The 20150-nt window shown below is 47.8% G+C and overlaps 1 protein-coding gene across 3 annotated transcripts; it reads right to left on the reverse strand.

The window, feature by feature from the left end:
- Nucleotides 1–1196: 1196 nt before the first annotated feature.
- Nucleotides 1197–18289, reverse strand: SPRY3 (sprouty RTK signaling antagonist 3). 3 transcript variants are annotated; one of them, XM_061598851.1, is made up of 2 exons: nucleotides 18116–18289; nucleotides 1197–6932 (listed from the first exon to the last, which is right to left on the reverse strand). In XM_061598851.1, exon 2 carries the CDS (start codon nucleotides 6883–6885, stop codon nucleotides 5980–5982), a length of 906 nt encoding a protein of 301 aa, XP_061454835.1. In that variant the 5' UTR covers nucleotides 6886–6932; nucleotides 18116–18289; the 3' UTR covers nucleotides 1197–5979. The 3 variants fall into 3 exon arrangements, with proteins under 3 accessions (XP_061454835.1, XP_061454836.1, XP_061454837.1); XM_061598852.1 differs by having other exon boundaries at nucleotides 17970–18289; XM_061598853.1 differs by lacking the exon at nucleotides 18116–18289 and adding an exon at nucleotides 15720–15793.
- Nucleotides 18290–20150: the final 1861 nt, after the last annotated feature.

Raw genomic sequence — 20150 nt, forward strand, 5'->3', positions numbered from 1 at the left:
AACACATTGTCTGAAAGCAACAGGTATGTGCGTCTGCCTCTTTGCCTCTCCAGGCTCTGAGAAGTTTCAGTTATGCAGCCTTGGCTAGATGAGGCTGCCTTATATAGAATATAAAAACGTTGTAAGCAAACCTTGTCAGTTCCCCTGTGGATATCAGGATTGCCTACTCCCGGGTGCCTGAAGTAGTTGGACTCTCCTCGCTCCTGTATTCTAATTCAAGGGAATTTCACTCTTGCACGCAGAGATGTGTATTTAGAAGCGTGTGTATATTTAACATATACCCACCATCAGAAGTGCCCACCTCCCAAACCACTGAGCTAGGTGCGCCTTATGAAACTCAACACCTGAAATAACCTTATATTAAGTGTTCCAGGGAGTTCATTATTGTCTTCCAGGAGGGATGAAGAACCTGCAGTCCCTTCAGACATTGTTGGACTACAACACCGATCATCCTAACTATTGGCCATGCTCTGGCTGGGTGCGATGGAAATTGTACAATGGAGAGCCAGTGTGGTGATTAGAGTGTCAGATTGGGAGCTGGGAGAATCAGGGTTCAAATCCCCACTCAGCCATGAAGCTCACAGGGTGACCTTGGGACAGTCATTATTTCTCTCAGCCTAACCTACCTCACAGGGTTGTTGTGTGGATTATATGGGGGATGGGAGAGAACCATGTATACCACCTTGAGTTCCTTGGAGAAAAGGTGGAATATTAAAGCAATAAATGAATAAATTAAAGGTATGGTGTGTACAGAGTCAAAATGTAACATGTGAACACCCCTTCTCTCTGAACACAATGGAAGTGTCGGACTGGGACCTGGTAAACCAGAGTTCAAATTCCCACTCAGCCATGAAGCTCACTGGGTGACCTCAGGCCAGTCACCATCCCTCAGCCTAACCCACCTCACAGGGTTGTTGCAAGGATGAGATGTGGAAGGGGGAGAACCATGTTTCTATGCCACCTTGAGCTCCTCGGAGGAAAGTTGAAATATAATATAAATGTAATAAGTAAGAAATTATATAAATCCTCCTCGGGTGATGATTCATAACGGGACCTTTTCACTAGTAGCGCTATGCCCTCAGCAAAAACCAGAGCAAGAGAGAGAGATTCAAAATTAATATATATTTTATTGAATAGTTACTTTGAAGTGGCTTTGAACGCCACCCATAGAATTATTTTTTTAAAATTTCAGCAATGTTTCAGTAACTGTTTAATGAGATTTGCGAGAGAAAGACAGAACACACAACCAAGAGGGTTATAATAAATATGCTAGGATGCATTTTAATAACTTTAAAATAAATCTTCCAAATAAATATTTGTTTTAAAAAATGGTAAGAGGGTGGTAAAAAATATATACACAAGAAGGTATATTATGAGCAGGTATTACACTTTATATAAGGTTCAGGGAGGAGAACGCAGTTTTAGAGGACACACTATACAGAATGCCTTTTGTATCCAACAGAGGGTAATGCTTTGAAGCCCATGGTAGTGAGATCCTTATGGAGTTCAAATGGAAGGGGTGTTCTAGAGGCAGGAATCAGTCTGCCAGAAGCTAAAGCCATCCAGACTGTTGCCTTCAAACAGAGGATAAAAACTTATTGTAATGACAGGAGTGGAGGACAGAGAGTGCAGACAGCATTACTGCAGGGAGTTGGGCTCAGAGACCCGAAATATTCTTTTTTCATTATGCAACCCAGTGGGATTTTGGAAAACAGACCAGATATGAGGCCGTTACACTCTCCCACATGGCTCCTGTTGTATAGCTGTTAGGGGCATCAGAGAATTTAGAGGAACTGGGATTGGAAATTGCCAATGTTTGCTCATTCATCCCATGTCCTCAATGGAAATCAATCCAGCAAATACTATTGGTATTTGCTGTTGTTGCTGCTCTCAGTCAGCAAACAGTATGCAATTGATTACATTCCCCCCCCCCCCGATTTGCATTGCATTTCTTTACTGAAATGAATGGAGCGGAATAACATCATGTCAATGTAATTACATAGTTTACATAATTAATTAATTATGTAAGTTATGTAATTTTGTCACGGCAGACAACAAGGCGTGTAACAGCACTGCATGCCACAGATACAGGGAGGAGTGGAAAGCGATGCCTTCTAACTTCCCTAATAACTGCACCTATGAAGCACGAGAGCACATAGATCTCTGATAAGGACTCTGCTGCCAAGTATGAATGAATCTTCATACTTGGCTGCATCAGGCATAATTCTTATGAGCCCCACTCTTCTGACCTCAGCAGAAACTATGCCCCATTCTCACCACACTCCCCAAAAGAAGTTCCTTTTTCCCCCAAAGATTATTTGGGGGGGGAGGTAAGAAAAAAGTTTACGGGGGGAAAATAAGGGATGTTGTTACTGCTTTCAAATCCCCAAAAGGAGACCACCTTTGAAATAACCCCAAGCCATGTGCAGACAGGGAAATTGAGAGTTGGAAGAAAAACAGCCTCTGACACATCTCACATTCCACTTGAGACAGTGCAAGAAGGAAGGAAGCCTGGAAGAACTCCAATAAACTAAGCAGCCTGAAACTGGCACAATGCACAGAGCAGACAATCCTTTGGCATTTGCAAAAATGTCCCAGGAAGCCAGATCTTGTATATGGCACTGTTCAGAGCAAGTTATCGCAAGGTATTATTTGCAGTATTCCCAAGCCATCATAATGCATCCATGTATGTATAAATTGCACACACAAACATAGAATCAAAGCAACTTCTAAAACAATGGGAAGAAAGTGGTGGGCTGTTTTCTGTGGGCAGCATGTATGGGCTGCAAAATCTGCAAGACCCTCAGGAGGAAGCAGCACCATCCCCAGCCTACAACCATTTCTTTTAATGGGTCCAAAGCATGCCTGGACAATGTGTGATCAAACAAGCAAGTCAATCCCCATGCTATTTTTGCTGCCTACCTGGGATTGCAGAACCCCACCTGATAGATCACAGGCTTGCAATCTCAGCAGCAGAGCACAGGTTCAGCAGGCCTGGCTTGGGCCTCTCCTGTTCATGGCTCACCTGGGATGGCAATGGGTGAGCGGTTTTCATCTCCTTTTCAGTCCCTAGGTCAAGGTTGAGGAACTACATACATGGGGGTCAAATGCAACTCTCCAGGCCTATTTGGCCCTCGGAACTCTCCCACAGGCCACGCCCTCTTTTAGAGCTTTTGCCTGGCTGGACTGTGTCCTTCAACTGTGATAATGCCTCTTGCTTGCCTGAAAGGTGTATGCGTTGTGTGTACAAACCTCTGGCCTTTGCATGGCTGGAATGTAACCTACTGTACAAAGGTAATAGTCACATCCACATGCTCAGCTCACTTTTGCATCTAGCTCCATCCACCATTGGCATGTGGCTCCTGGAAAGTTGTCCACAGGGGAATGCAGCCTTCCGACTGAAAAAAGTTCCCCATCTCTGGCCTAGGTCAACATTTCCAAAACTAGTGTGAAAATAAGGTTGGTCGCCATGCAAATTTAGGGGCAAAGATCTGAGCCAAAACATCTGAGCCACACATTGTGTCACCGCCACAAGTTCCACAAGTAGGGGCGGAGAGGCACCGGCCTTCCAGCTGTTGTTGGACTCCAAGTTCCATCAGCCCCCATCAGCATGGTCAATGGCCATGGATGATGGAAGCTGTAATCAAGCAACATCTGGAGGCCCGTAGGAATCCCACCCCTGAGATAAGGGATCAGGGCGGGGTGGACATTTAAGTTCCTGGAGACCCTGACTTGCCCACTGCCTGAAAAGGTATAGATGATGATCACATCTACCATCTCTTCTCCCAGTGTTAAGGAAATGCAGTTAGGGACAGGGGAAATTACTTTATAGCAAGTCAGAACACCAGTCCAGCCAGCTCAGTACTGTCTACTTCAGGTATGGGGAAGCTTTGGCCCTCCAGATGTTGCTGAACTACAACTCCCAGCAGCCCCGGCAAAGATGGTCAATGGCCTTGGGATGGTGGGAGTTTGAGTCCAACAACATCTGGTGGACCAAAGCTTCCCCGCACCTGGTCTACACTGACAGGTAGCAGCTCCCCAGAGATTCAGACAGGAGCCTTTCCCAGCCCTCCCTGGAAGTGCGAGGAATTGAACCTGGGACCTTCTGCATGCAATGTATGTGCTCTGCTAGTTGGCTACAGCCCTTCCCCAAGTTCCCAGATGCTATATGGGGGTCAGTCTTCATGGTACAAAGGTTTCTGGAAGAGTTATGCCTATATCACCCTTCTCTGATCAAGTGGGACCAAAGTGCTTTGGCTAGGCAGGGGGGAGTCAACAGCAAACTCAACCCATAACACTGCTCATATCCCATCCTCCACCCAAACTGGAAGCTATCACTAGCTGAAAACGAAAGACTTGGAGCCACTAGTCACCACGGGCCTCGTGTCAGTGAAGCAGTGAAATCAGTGGGTTTTAGTTTCATGGAGCTGTCCAAGGTGCTGACACTGACATGGAGCCACCAGCCACCAATGCTTGATGCACAGAAAGCTATCATTCTTCCCCTTGGGCATTTTTTGGACCACTCCCTGTTCTAAAGAGAAACTGCATCATGGCTGCTAAGTTTTAAAAACGGTTGCCCTGCAAGACTGGACTATCAATGGCTACTAATCCTGATGGCTATGTAGGACAAGTCCAGGTCCCCACTAACTAGAATGAACTGAGGGTGCCCAGACGCAGCAGGACTGGCTTACCACATCTTGAAGTAAAATAATATGCAAGACTAAAGTCAGTGAAGTAATACATATTGGCATCTAAAGGGTGTGTGTGCATAAGACCATCAAGTCCCAGACTCTGAATACCAGTTGCTGGAAACCGCGGGAGGGGAGAGTGCTCTTGCACTCAGGTCCTGCTTGCCGGGCTCCCATGGGCATCTGGTTGGCCACTGTGAGAAGAGAATGTTGTACTAGATGGGCCACTGGCCTGATCCAGCAGGCTCTTCTTATGTTCCAATGGATTTCTAATGCAGGCCATGATTCTGTTACCCCCACTCCCCAAAACGTAGCATGCTAAAAAGGAAGCCTTCACTCCTGAGGATGAGATAAAGGACACTTTAGCTACAGATTTCTGCAGGTTAGACATCAGAACTGACTTGCAAATATGATCAGTCAAAGGAGTCACCTCTAGCCTTAGACTCACAGCAGCACCATCTGGTACCGGATAAGCTTAGGAGGAAAGCCCTTTTATTTCAGGCTAGCAAGATCCCCTTACTGCGTTCCCTCTTCATTGCTACAATGAACCATGATTCCCGTTTTCCAATTCCTGTGCAAAGGCTTTACCTTAAATCGGTGAACCTTAAAAAAAAAACCTCAACCTATTGACGTTTCACCTCAACATTTCTGGGAGACTCTCAACAGTTTTGCATCCTTTCCCACTGAGAGCAGCCACGTGTGCCCATCATGCATTTAGCCCACCCACCTTGTGATTGCAAGCCCCTCCACATCTGCAAATTGTGCATAGCAGAAGGAGTGGAATACAGGCCACCAGGACGGACACCAGGAGAGAATGGGGGTGGGGGGGAAACCCTGGGTTTTTACACTGGCCTGATCCCCAGGATCTCATAGTGCTTGGGTGCGATACCCGTTTCTCCTCTTCTTCTTTTGGAACCCACCACATAAGAGTAACTCATAAGGCATTCTGGAAGTCAGACTCCTGAGCCACCCCCACAGCAATGCCACAGCCTCCCCCACCCATCCACGCTCCGCTGACCATGATGCTTCCGCGCATGCCTCTGCTTCCCATTCCACTTGTCCATTGCTGGAAAACACGCGAAGCCCTAGAAGCTGATCTTGGACACAGGGACAAGCAACCTCCTCCATCACAGAACAAGCTTCCGACATCCCAAGGGAGCTTCCCCGACGGGCTGGCCATCCCATCGCTGCTTTGCTCCCAAGCTGGCGGATTTCAGCAGGGGAAGACAATGATGACAAAGAACAGCCGGGTGCGGTGTTGTTTTTTCCTCCCCCCTCTTCCCGCAGGAAGTCATACCGGCTTGTCCAAAGTCTTGGGGAAAGTCGCTCCGCTGGACATGGAGATCTTCCTACAGACTGTATTGGTGTGGGTCTGGCAGCGACAGCCGGGCCGCTTCATGGCATCGTAGCCCCGCTGGCAAAGTTTGAGGCACCCCAAGGTAGGAAAGTAGCAGCAGAGGCAGGGCATGAGCAAGGAAAGGAAGCTCATGGCCACCCAGCGGGCACAGCAGGATCCTGGGCCACAGGAGCAGGGGTCATCAGCACAGGTGTCCTCGTCATCCGAGGAGCAGTGGTAGAAAATGCCCTTGACGCAGCAAAGGCAGGTCCCATAGTCAATGAGGTTCTCTGGCGAGCAGAGGCAGCGCTGGTTGCAAAGCCAGCAGGAGGGCAAGCTGCGGGCTGCCGCACAGTGGGCACACTTGCAGTGGCCGCATTCCTCGCAGATGAAGAGGTGGCCGGCGTGGAGGGTGGGAGGCTTCTTGCCGGCTCCCTTCAGCAGCTCCTTGGGCTCTAGGTCACCTGCCCAGGGCTGCGCCCGGACAAGAGAGTGCCCCGAGCGCGAGGGTGTGATGCCGCCAAGAAGCCGCTGCTCCGAGGCTGTGGTGCTGTGGGAGATGGAGCTGGCAGTGCTGGAATGACTCAGGGGCTGCTGGAGGGGCAGGTGGCTGGGATGAAGGTCTGGGAAGACAGAGGACATCAGCTGGTCCAGAGCCACCTCCTGCTTGCGGCCTGCCTGCGACTGGGATGGAGAAGGGAGGGAGGGAGCTTGCTTGAAGGAGGCAGGCCTCTCCACATAGTCGTTGGTGGCACGGATGGCTCGGATCTGGTCAATGGAAAGGACCTGCTGGAAATCCTCAGGCATGGAGTCCATGGTCCCGTCAGGGCTGCGCTCAGTGATGCTGGATGAGAGGGGCATCCTGGGGAAGGAGGAAGGCTCAGGTCAACAGGGGACATCAGAAGATCCTGCAGGAGAAGGAAAAAGGAGCAAACCCCCCAACAAAACCCCATGGTTAAAATCACAGCAGAAAAGGACCAAGTGGGACATTGTTGGGGCAGAGGAGAAATGGAGAACTCTCTGCTCTGGCTGACAGCCCCAGATAAGGAATTTTCAGGAAGGAAAGGGAGAGACACCCATCTAAAACACTGAGCTAGAACTTCCATCTAAACAGCAAGGCATAGGTGGCACTCCCGAAGAAATATTGGCTGGAGCTGCCACTTCAATTGTCTCTATTGACACACACAATGCCATTTTCAAATGCATTATTATCCCAGAATACTGGCAGCCTCTGAATCACCTGTGACTTAGAACTGTAATCCTCCCTTTCAGGTAAAGTGGCACCACCTCCATGTCCCAGGTAGGAGAATGGAAGCACATTTATACCACTTTTAACAGACATGGTTCACCCAAAGAATCCAGAGAACTGTAGCTTACATCTCACAGAGCTACAGATCCCAGGATTCTTTGGGTGGAGCTGTTGCTTTAACTGTGTGGATGTAACTATTAAGGGGGTAGAGAAAACCCACCATCCTCACTTTTGATTTCATTCAATCCCTCTCTTTCCCATGAGAACAGACTGTAGGAGGGAGCAGCAGCTTTGCCATGTGGGAGACTAACAAGCAAGTCAACGTCCTGAAATATTTTGATCAAACCCTCTTCCATTACAAGGCTCAAAGCAACCGACGGGCAGCTTCCATTCGTCTCCTGTCCAGGCACTACAAAGCACACACCTTTTTAATTTCAAAAAAAAAAAAGCTACAGCTTTGGGTGCTCCCACTAGGCAGGATGGGGTATGCACAAACTGAAACAGCCCCTGCAGAAGATTCTGAAGCACACTGTTTGTACAGTGAATGCGATCACACTGAAAAGCAGTGTGGCCTCCCAATTCACTTGCTGCTTCGGGCGGAGCCAGACTTTCATTTTCCATGCAGGTATGGGACCATGTGGCTCTCCAGATGCTGTCGGGCTCCAACTCCCATCAGCCCCAGCCATCACAGCCAAGGATGAGAGGAGCTGTAGTCCAGCAATATCTGGAGGGCCACAGGGTCCGTCTGTCCCCCGCTGCCATGCAGCAAAGTCAACCTTGACTCACACACTCTGTCACACACACATGGGGGAGTGAGCTTGTTCCTCTTTATGTGGTGCTTCCAAATTAGTGTTTATTGTGGACCAGTGATACTCATTGCATGCAAGTTTTTGCATCATCCATACACTATGAAGGATGCACAGATCAGTCAACTTTGGTCCTCTCAGTTTCTCATTTTATCAATCTGAAATTCAGTTCTCCATATTTCTGCAGCATTTCTGTAGATTTTCTAAAAACAAATGTCCTCATGAAAATCCTTCAACATCTTAGTGCCAATTTCTCCTGACACATACATTTTTGTAGGCAGTTTTAACTTATGTGCCCATTTTTGCAACTTGTCCTAATATAATGCATTTCTGAATGCCATCTTCACTAATATATTCATTTTTATGCACACCCCTAATATATGCATTTCCCCCTAACATATGCATTTTTGTAAACATTGGTTGGTTGGAGAACTACATCACAAAATTCAGATGAATGCAAATTTCAAAGGATGGCTGCATTTCAGTCATCATATTGTTTCAGAAAATGTGTGTTTGACAGATTCAGCTCTAAATGCTAACTGAATCAAATTTCTCCCTCATGCCTATATACCATTGTCATCAAACTGCATTGCCAGCCCGTATTTCCACCCAACTTAGCTGAGATTCACCCCTTCTGGAAGAAAATCTGATAAGGTTAAATAAAAACCACTGTTGCCAATGACTCCATTTGCAATATCTCAACAAACCATTTGCAAATTAAGTTCCCACTTAGAATCACCCCACAGCCCCCAGAAGACATGGAAGGAGGGAGAGAGAAGCTTCCTCAGTATGGTACAAAACAGGGCTACTATAACCAGAGTCCAGAACCCCTCATCTAGGTACGGAGGAGAATTTTGGTATGATACAAGTTTTAATGTGAATCTAATTAACACTCTCCAAAATACAGGAACAGATGCACAGCTGTCCTTCCAAATTTGCACTTCTCTGGTTGGAGGACTGTGTCACTAAATTCAAATTATGTGTACAAGAATGCATGCATTAGAGGAAGGTGTGCACAAAAAGGCATGCACTGGTGAAAATATCATAAGAAATGCAATACTTTAGGAGAGACTGCTTGCAAAAATGTGCACAGTAGGCAAAACGGAATGCAAAACTGTGCATATTAGGAAAAATGTACTAAAAGGTGAGTTTTCAGGACCTTTTAAAAAAGACAGTTGCAAGCTGATGCAGAAGACAATTCAAGACTTGGAAAAAATGAGAAAAACCAAAATTGATAGATTCATCCATCCCAGGTTCTCAGGGACCAGACAGGCGTTGGAGGGGCTTGCTTAGGTTGCAATCCACCAGCCCCTCATTGGCAATTCTTCCCTAAAACTTTGGGAGTCTCTCCTCCTTTGGAGGAAGGGACTGGCCTTTTTTTTTTTTTAAGGTCAGCAAACTAGCATCTATATAGGAAAGTGAGCACACTGAGTCAATGAAGCCAGGGCAGCTGGTAAGAAATGCTGTCTGGGCAATATGAAGGGGGGAGGAGAAAAAGCAGTGGGAGGATTGATTTTTGTTAGCCAGGTCGACCTTGAAGAAGAGCAAAGATCAAGAGCCATCTTCCTTTGATTGCTAAAAGCAAGAGCTACTTTGGGTGTTGCTCCTGCCAATGAAAAAGCAGTCAGCCCAGATTCATTGAAAACAGTTTTGAGCCTCCAGGCAAGATGAGCTTGGAACAAGATGAGTGATTTGGCGGGAGAGAAGTGACAAGAGTTTTATTTGAATCAGGGCCAAGTCCTAGAATTTGTTTTCAGTGACTGAGCATGTGCAGATGGCTGTTTCCTTACCAGAGAACACACAGGAACTTTAAACAGGCATTATGGAAGTAGCAATTTATCCTCCATTGAATCCTTGGGCATATCCACCCCACATTTTTATAGTACTTGACTTCCCCCAAAGAATCCTGGGAACTGTAGTTTGTTAAAGGTGCTGGGAATTGTAGCTCTGTGAGCCGTAAACTATAGTCTCCAGGATTCTTTGCGGAAAACCATGTGCTGTTAAGTGTGTGTTAAATGTGCTTTAAGCATATAGTGTGGATATGACCCTTATCAAAAGGTTCAAAGCAAGGATGCACAACTCAAGATCATCCAGAGGTCAGTGTACTGACTGAAGGGGGCCACCTTGCTACATCTTTATCTCAGACTGGCATTTATGTTCTTAACTCAGAATTTTCTTTGCAACTCCTTTTTTCCATTAGGTAGCCGGTGTCAGGGGTCGGCATTGTCGGGGATCTGCCAAGGCCTGCTCACAATGCTCAGGGCCTCTTGGCTTCTGCTCCTTGTGGTTGCTGCCTGTTCACTCCCCCCTCTCCAGGTAAGCAAGCTATGGGAGGATAAGGGACAGGAACCTCCACACACCTTGGTTCTCCTGCTGGAGACAGTGCAACTGTGGCCCAAACAGAGGCAGCATCAGCAATGAAGAGATGGGTGCAATCAGGGAGTGGGGCGCCCACCAAGAGCATTGCCTAAGACCACCCCAAAACCTCACTTTTCCTTCTTCCTTTCTTCCCCACTATTAAGCCTTTCTACATCTCCATCTCTCCACTCCATTTCTCCTCGTTCAGTCTATTGTTGCTTTCTCCATCTCACACACACACACACACCCCTCATTCTCACCGAGTTTGTCAGCAAACAGCACAAGGCCTTTCACTCTCCCAGCTATTCACAACAGCAAATCCTCTGGATGCAGCTGAACAGCACAGCATGGTTAGCTGGCTGAAACAGGTGGATGCCAGCTTCACCATGCACCTCCAAATCCAAGAACGGAGCAGCAGCAGAGACCTAACAATGTGGATTTTCAGCTGCACTATTTTCCTATGCAAACCAGGGCAATTTGCTTCAGAAACATTTTCTGACACCCTGGAGAGTGATCTAATGGAGCACGTTTCATGTCACTTGCATTCAGTAAACAGTTCAACGCTTCAAAGTTGCCAGAGCTGCCCAGCGTTATCGATAATTGGCATCCAATCATTGCTGCTCATGCAACAGAAAAAAACTTCCTGGAAAAGCAAAGCACTGGGCAATTTTTCATGTCACATCACTGGATACAGGCATATTCTCTTATTCCCTGTTCCCACTATGCATCAGTGCGTCCATGATGGTGCGGGAAAGAGCTGCAAGCGACGTGTGGGGAGAGCTCCTAAACAGATAAGAAGAGGGGCACAGTGGCCCACAGGGCTCATTCTAACTACAGGGCCTTGAGCAAGCACCAAAGACTGGGGGGGGGGCACAAAGAGAGAAGGGGGAAGCAGCAGCATCCCAGTGCTAAAGTAGCCCTCCAGATGCTTTGGATTACAACTCACATCATATTTAACTATTGACCATGCTGGCTCAGGCTGATGAGAGTTGCAGTCCCCCAACATCCAGAGGGTACTCAAGCTGGGGAAAGTTGTGCTAAAGCGCAGAAGCCAAACCAGCCATCACGGGGAGGCAAGGTCCTCCTTGTACATCTCTCCATATGTGTATTTGGGAATTTGGATGCTTTGTTCTTTCTTGAAAAACTCAGGGTATTTTTAGCTATTCTTCTGTTGAAGGATTGACCCCACTGTCACAGGCAAAGCTGAAATGGACCTTTCCATAAATCAACTTCCAATGCAAGTTGAAAGATCTGGCCACTGCAGAGTATATTCCATTCCTTTTTTGCATTGTGTCTCCTGTTAAGCCACACTTAAGCACTGCTAGCTGGGACGGCGGTGGGGGTGTACTTGTAGCTTCCTGTGTGAAGACTGCAGCCTTCTATCCCTTTACCTGGGCGTAAGCCCCACTGAGCTCTATGGGACTTCTAAGTAGACATGTATAGGGTTGCACTGTTAACAGGAGATGCAATCCAGCCACAAGGCACAGTGTGGACAGAGAAAGCTGCAATAGGTAGGCAAACTAAGCCCTGACTCCGGCACAAGTCTGTACTTGGGATCAGGTGCTTTGGAGAGCCAGTGTGGTCTAGTGGTTAGAGCGCTAGACTAAATCCTCACCCAGCCATGGAGCTCACTGGATGACCCCAACCTACCTCACAGGGTTATTGTGAGGACAAATGATGGGGGGGGAACATATATGCCATCTTGAGCTCCATGGAGGAAAGGTGAGGTATAAATGTATTAATAATTACAAGAAATATTATCACAGTGAAGTTGGGAGCTTCACAGGGCAGTGAAGCCATTCTTGCTTGACCTGGAGCGTCACAGCACCTCTTCAAGATTGGAGGTGCAGTGGTTGACCTAGTTAACCACCAATGTCATTTTCCAGACCAAAGAAGGAGTCTTGCTTATATAGACACAACTTAGATCTTCCACTCAGGCTGGCTGGTGACGAAGTGACTTCAGACATATCACTAAGTCTCAGCAGGGTTTATTCTAAGCTTTTTTCCCCCTGCTGCACAAGCAGCCTGCGTACTACCCACCCGTGAACTAAAGGTAAAGGTGTCCCCGCACTTGTAGTGCGAGTCGTTTCTGACTCTTAGGGTGACGTCTTGCGACGTTTACTAGGCAGACCGTATATATGGGATGGGATTGCCAGTTGCTTCCCTGGCCTTCCTTTACCCCCCCCCCAGCATATGCCGGGTACTCATTTTACCAACCATGGATGGATGGAAGGCTGAGTGGACCTCGACCCCTTTTACGGGAGATTCGACTTCCTCCTTCCGTTGGAATCGAACTCCGGCCGTGAGCAGAGCTTCGGCTGCGTTACCGCCGCTTACCACTCTGTGCCACTAGTCAAGTAATTAGTCCCATAATATACTATTAATAGAAGGTTATGAAGATTTTAAAGGAGCCAATATTTATCTTCATTTTCTATTTTTCACTCTTTTCTCATCTATTTCTTTTTTAGAAACTACCTAGCTCCTTATTAAACCCCATATGCTCAACTGCACAAACATTTATTTCACACTGCACAAAAATGTGTCTAGCTGCATGTTAGAACAAACCCTGGGTCTCAGCCTAAGCCTACCTCACAAGGCAAGTGTGACGCTGAATTTTAAAAAGCTGGCAGCCATTTGTTGAACATGGGTGCAACTCCACTACTTCGAGCCAATAAGCACCAATCCATAATTTTACAAAACTACATTGCGCAAGTTGAAACTTGGTGCTTTATGTACAGATAGCAGCCAAAACATTTGGTAGCCAGAGAACTTCCGCTTTTTGTTAAAAAGTGAAACACACAATGTTTCTAACCCTGAAGACCACCAAGGCAAGTTTGAATCTATGCGGGCACAATACCAGCTTTTCTCAGCGTAGAGCTTCAATAGCCGGCGCACAGCTGGTCTAGCTCAGTGGTGGAGCACATGCTTTGCATGCAGAAGGTCTCTGGTTCAATCGCCGGCATCTCCAGACAGGGAAGGGAAAGATCACTGGCAAAGCCCATCAGTGAAGATAATACTAAGCTAAATGGATCAACGGTCTGGCTCTGTATAAGGCAGCATCTTACGTTCCAGAAATGCACCTTTTCCATAAAAAATTATTTACAAGCTACCCCAGTTAAGCTCAAGTTTTGGCCGGACAGCCTTTAGGACCCAGCAAGATTCTCCAGCACCAAACAGAACTTGGGGGGTGGGGAGACAGGAGGGGGAAGTAGAAAGAGAGAGAAAAAGGATTGAATGACAATAAATTGTTTGCCATTCCGGATGCAATGAATCTAATCCAGCCGGCAGGAGGGACTGAAATAGATACTGCAGCAAAGGGAAAAGGGGACAGAGGCAGAGACGGTGAACTGAAAAGAGTTGGCAGCCGCAGCAGCAGCTGAGTGGGGAAGCCGCGCTACAGAGCAAGCCATTGAAAAAGGATGTCAAAGGAGTGCCTAGAAGACAAGAGTGGCTAAGACGGCCTCCACTCTTTTGCAAAAAGGCAAGTCACACACCTCTATCACAATGCCAAAACCAAATGGGTGGAGTGAGGTGGAAAGCACAATTAAGGATAGTGACACAAAGGCTCGATTCCAGCCAAGGCTCAGCCCAGAAACCTATATCCACCTCCCGCACCCCAGAGCGAGACAAAACACCTGGGCACATGCATATATATATATATATGCCCATCCCACCTATAAGAGATTGCATGCAAGTGCATGTTGCATGCAGGGATATGCAGCTTCCAGGCAGTAAGCCCCTGGGCAGCTTCACTTTTTTTCAATAGACCAGTGCAATGGGGGCAGTCTTTGGTGCTGCAGCCATTTCACATGCCACCCGAGTACCTGTCCAGATGAGTCGATCCATTGACTGGGCTGCAGTTGTAAGAACAACCAAAGCAGCCTCATGCGAGATGAACTCAAGCCCCCACTGATCTACGGGGCAGCTGGAAATTGGCAGTTTATTGTCCCTGCACACACATAGAGGTCAGAAGAAGTGGGGAGTGGCTATTCTCCTGTTGAAATGACTGGTCAACCCCAAGACAAAACAATTATCCAGGGAACCTCACCTATTTAGCCCCATTCAAATTGTTCATGCAGTTTGTTGCTACCCGATTCACTGTTTTCACTTAAAAAAACAACAGTAAGGTGATACAGTACGTTATGCCAGCAAAAGAACTGATCCAGGCTTTTGATTTACAAAGAATACGTCTATTTATGTGGAGCTGACAAGCGGGTGGGGGGGTCCCTGAAACAGAGAGCTTGAAATTGATTTGAGTGTGTGAGTATTCAGATACAGACAGGTTGGAGCCTAAGCATGAAGCATTTCCTTCCATTCAAACACACACACATACAGGAGTCAATTAAATACATACCCATATATGATTGTCCTCCTTATTCAACAAGAGAACACTTTTCTCTTTTTTCAGGAGCATCTCTCCCAGTACCAGCTTGGTGTCATCCAGGAGGATGTGGCCCAATTAAGAAGAATTTGGTATTTGGATCTATTTATTTTTATCTCCATCTCTCTTGCGTTTGCAGGCTGGGATTAATGAATGTCAGCGAAGCACAGGGCTAAGGAGTGCCAGCTGCAAAGTCCTCATTCAAATCCTTGCTTCATTCAAAGGCTGCAGTCCTATGCATACTGAGAGCAAGCCCTAGTGAGCACTGTAGGACATATTTCTGAATAAACCTGCACTGTAGGTGCCCTTGGACCACTTTCCCCCTCATCTGCTATATGGAGGAAATGCTACTTGCCTATCTTGCGAGGATTTATCAGTGCCATGTACTACCTCCTACTGGGAGGAAGGGCGGGATATAAATCTAATGAACAGATAAATAAATAAATGTATACAAAGAGGTTTTAACCCTTGCAATATGTGACACAGACGCCAAGTCTTTGTAGCATTGTTTAATATTAATGCTGCAATGTCCAATAAGCCAAGAAAACACTTTCAATAACTGGTTATGATTAATCTAACCCCAGTGTGGGGAACCTTTGGCTTTCCAGATGTTGCTGAACTACAACTCCGATCAACCCCAGCAAACGGGGGTGTTGTAGTTCAGCAACGTCCGGAAAGCCAAAAATCCCCCACACCTGATCTAAATAATCACCCCACCGCACTGAGGAAGCATGCCAGTTTCATTGCTTTGCCTTTTTCCTTCACAGCCATCACCCACAAGGTCTAAATTCTGCAGGCATGGTACTGTTAAGAACTCTCCCTTTGCCCCATCAAGCATCTTTGCATCCTTTCATCACCACCCTCAATGGTTCACCCATCTGAACACACCGATCTCTCCCACCTGTCCATCCATCCCTCTTCAGGTTTTGCAGAGGATCCTCCCTGCCCCTTTCCAGCTGCCTCTAGGAGTTAGGAAGCTCCTTTATACCAAGTCAGCCTATTGGTCCATCCCACTCAGTACTGTCTACGCTGACTAGCAACTGCTCTCTAGAACTGCAGGGAGGGAGGTGCCAGGGATTGAACCTGGGACCTTCTGCACGCACTCTACCACTGAGCGACTGCCCTTCCCCTCAACGAGTTCATTATTTCCTTCAAACTCCAGGGAAGCCCTACATCTACTTTTCCTGGCTCAAATATCACCTGCCTCCAGGTTGTTCCAGCCTACTGCCATAATCATATAAGGGATGGTTGTTGATTCCACACATCTCTTATCCCAGTGATGTATCCCAAGTCTACTTTGGCCACAAAGGAAATCATGCCGCCCTAGGCTCTTACTGTAAGGAAGGGCGGGATGTAAATGTAATAAATAAAATAAATTACTGTTCTCCACCCCAAAAAAGAAAACCCAATTCTCACTTCTCTGGTGCATCCAAGACTACCTTACATTGTGTCTTCTAGGTATAAACCCTCCATCCCCTCCGTATAAGGATTTTTAAAAGCAGCACTGCTGACTAAACATTCCCTTCGCAGCAGCAGAGAGTTTGAAGGCTTGTGAGCTTCTAAGAGGCGAGGGCCCTTCCCTTTGTGTTCTGCCCCAAACATTTGATTTTCAGGGGTATACCGCCTCTGAGCTTAGATAACCATAGAAACATTTATGATCTGTGACTCTACTCAATCCTTTAATACACACACACACACATACACCATTCCTGCTTTTGAGCACTTGGACCAAAGGCGACTGGACAAAATGAGCAGGAGGAAATGAATGGATGGCAAAGACTTATTAGGAGAGCAAGGATTTGCTATGCAGGGGTGGGCAGAAGGTAGGCTGGGATCTCCTGAGTAATTTATAGTAGATTTGCAAGAGTTTCTGACTCCCTATAGTAAGTAAAGTTGAACACACACACACACATATATATATGTTGGGATGTCTGATATTTTGCTAAATGCTTGTCTTTAGCTTCAGTGTTCCTCACCTGTAAAATAGGAATATAAACCAGACAACTTAACCCTGGGCTTGGTGCAGCTCTTTGATTTTAGAATGCTATGTTTGAATTCCTCCACCCCAGTAACTCAGAGGTCGATTTGCAATGTGGAATTCATGTGCTGCGGCTGGTAACTGACTCCCACACACACCCCTCCTCAGCCACCATTTGCAGTTGACTCCACCATAGCCACAGTCTTTGGATCAGTGGACTTCCATGGTCCAATAAAAAAAAAGCAGAAGTAGATACCACAAGCCTGCCCACCTCGTGCTATACAGAACCTTAACATACTGTGACTGAAAGCAAATGGTGAAAGGCAGTGGTGCGATCAGGGCAGGCGCCCAGGGCGCCACTCAGCAGGAGGGTCCCCAAAGACAGCACAGTTTGGCTTACCAGTTTTTGAAGTAAGTAAAGTAATACACGTTACTACCAAACCCCAAACCGAGCCTTGTCCGTGGAGAGAAGCCGCTTTCAAAGGGGGAGCCCTTTTGGCAGCTGCGAAGGCCGCACAAGTTGACCCCATCATCGAAGGAAGGGAGTGGGGATCCATTTCCCAACCCAGCACTCTGCCGCCCACCCCCTCATTCAAAGAGCGACCCCACCCTGCCAAGGAAGACACCGTCCAACTATAAGCAACGCGACCTCGAGACGGGGCAACACACCAAGGAGGCCAGGTCCTTACCCCACCCCCAAAGAGACCCCCTTTCCGCTTTACTGGCTGGGTCTCTCCAGCCTCGCCGCGTTATGCCTCCCCGACATAGGGATGCCAGGGCCGAACTCCCCTGGGCAGGCCGGAAGAAAGGATTCGACGGTTGCCCGAGCAGGGGTCAGAGCGCCGTCGTCGAGTCCCGCTGAGGCAGGAGCCCGGCGCCACGCTGCTCCTTTAAGAAACCCTTCGCTTGCAAAAGCCGCCGCCGCTGTTTCCCGAAGAGGCGAGAGGAGCCCCAGTGCTGCTCCTCAAGAGCGACGCTAAATTGCCCTTCCTTGGGGCCGCGACAGCTGGCGCGGCCCCCTCCCACCCGGTCGCTCAGCCCTACTCCACCTTCCTGACGAAGAACTCTGTGGAATCGAAAGCTTGCCCGTCGGGCAAGAGAAGATCAACGCTTCTTCCCCCAACGCCTGGAAGCATCCCCTCGCCCCACGTGGTAAAAAAAAATGCTCAGGACCTCTCGCCGGCACAGGTGATGGGGGCAAGGAAGCCGTTACAAGCCGCGCTGGCATTCCCTTGGCACGGAGTGGCGCTCGCATTCCCTTCCAAAGACGACGCGAAAGACGGCTCGCCTCCTTCCTCCCTGCTTCCGCGGGCGCTCACCTCGACTGGGCTCCAGGGCGGCTAGATGAGCGCTCCCGCGGTTTCCATCCCAGGGACGCCAAAAAAGAGAAGCCGCGTCCGTTGGCTCAAGCGCCGTCTACGAGAGAGCGAAGCCGCGCCGGCCGAAGCAAGGCAAGAACCCTCCTCCGGGGCGGGTCACGGCTGCGGCGCGTGGAGCTGTTTTTGTGAATGTAAGCGCTCTCGCCGGCGCGCTCGTGAATGGAGGGAGCAGGAGGAGGGCGGGGCGGGCTTTTAGCTCCGCCCCCACTTCTCCCCCTCCCCCGGCCCTCTCCTCCCTTACTCCCTTCTCTTCCTTTCCCGTAGCTCTTAATGCTACCCAAGTGGCGTCATCCAATTGAAATGGAATCGGCCCATTAGACGTCCCCAAAGGGATCTCGCTGCTGCTGCTTCTAACCAGGCCTGCAGCAAGCGAGAGAAAAGAGGAGGAGGCAGTTTCAGGGGCTGGGACCGCCCTCCCAACAACCCTGGAATCCGGAGCCTTTGGATTCCAAGGTTCACTGCCAATTTTTAATTTCTTAAAAGGTGAGCGTGCCTCCGAGCATGTGCAGTGTCCCTCGATGAGTAATTGAAGCTAACCTGAGAATTAGAGGGAAGGGCTTCTAAAAGGTAGATGTATTTTAAGAAGAGAAAGAGAGAAATAGAATCCCTCCAATTCCTCTGTCCTGCCTCAGTCCTTGAGCTCTCAAAAGAGGCGGTGTTGGGAACTCTCTCACTACTCTGGAAAGTCAGACATGTGCACACTCTTTGGCCCATGGTTTCAAGTTTGATTAACACTGGAACTTATTTTCAGTGCCATTGATCAGGCCTGGGTCACCCACAGTGAAAATAAAAGGTAAGAGTACTTCTGAGCATACACAAAGTTCCCTGCTGTCACTGGTCAGAGATCACAACCAAATGAAAGATCAGAGAAAAACTATTGGGTTCAGAGAGAAGGAGTGTTCACATGTTACATTTTCTGGCTGTGCACACACCATACCTTTAATTTATTTGTTCATTTATTTCTTTATTTGCATTTAGATCCCACCTTCTCTCCAAAGAGCTCAAGGTGGTGTATATGGTTCTCTCCCCCCTCACGTAATCCCCACAACAACCCTGTGAGGTAGGTTAAGCTGAGAGATACAGTGACTGGCCCAGGGTCACCCAGTGAGCATGGCTCAGTGGGGATTCAAACCCTGGTCTCACAGATTCTAGTCAAACACTCTGACCACTACACCACACTGGCTCTCTTTAAAGCACATTCAAAGAAACATCCCCCCCAACAATCCTGGAGCTGTAGTTTGTTTAGGGTGTTGGTAGTTGTAGCTCGATGAGGGGTACAGCTCCCAGGATTCTTGGGGGGGTACTTTTATTTATTTATTTATTATTACCTTTATATCCCGCTTCTCCTCCAAGGAGCTCAAAGTGGCGTACATGGTTCTCCCCCTCCTAATTTAATCCCCACAACAACCCTCTGAGGTAGGTTACACTGAGAGGCAGTGACTGGCCTAAGATCACCCAGTGTGCTTCATGGCTGAATGGGAATTTGAACCCGGGTCTCCCAGGTCCTAGTCCAACATTCTAACCACTACACCACACTGGCTCTGAATGTGCTTTAAAAGTATGGTGTGTTCCATAGCAATTGTGTGTGCGTATGCAAAGAGTTGAACTGCACTCTCATACAATCATTCACATGTCACGCCCAACAAGTGTACAGCTCGTATACCTGTAATGTGTGAACAAGCCTAGCATGAGACTTCAGGCTTAAAGATCTGCTACCTCTATTTGTTAAAATTTAAGTGCCGAATCTGGATGACAGGTATATAACATCCTGTTTGCCATCTAAGCTGGCATCAGGAATGCACTTTAAGATGCTGTCTTCCTAGAGAGATTGTGTCTGGCAACCTCATTCTAAGAGCAACGGGGTTTGGCTCTGCAATCAAGAAGGCCACAAAATCACCTTTCTCTTCAGACGTTTTCACATGTAGCGCCCAAAAAGCATTTCTCACATCTGACAGCTTTATGACTGGGGTGCACT

This window comes from Rhineura floridana, chromosome 16, assembly GCF_030035675.1.
Source record: "Rhineura floridana isolate rRhiFlo1 chromosome 16, rRhiFlo1.hap2, whole genome shotgun sequence".
Classification (NCBI taxonomy): Eukaryota; Metazoa; Chordata; class Lepidosauria; order Squamata; family Rhineuridae; genus Rhineura; species Rhineura floridana.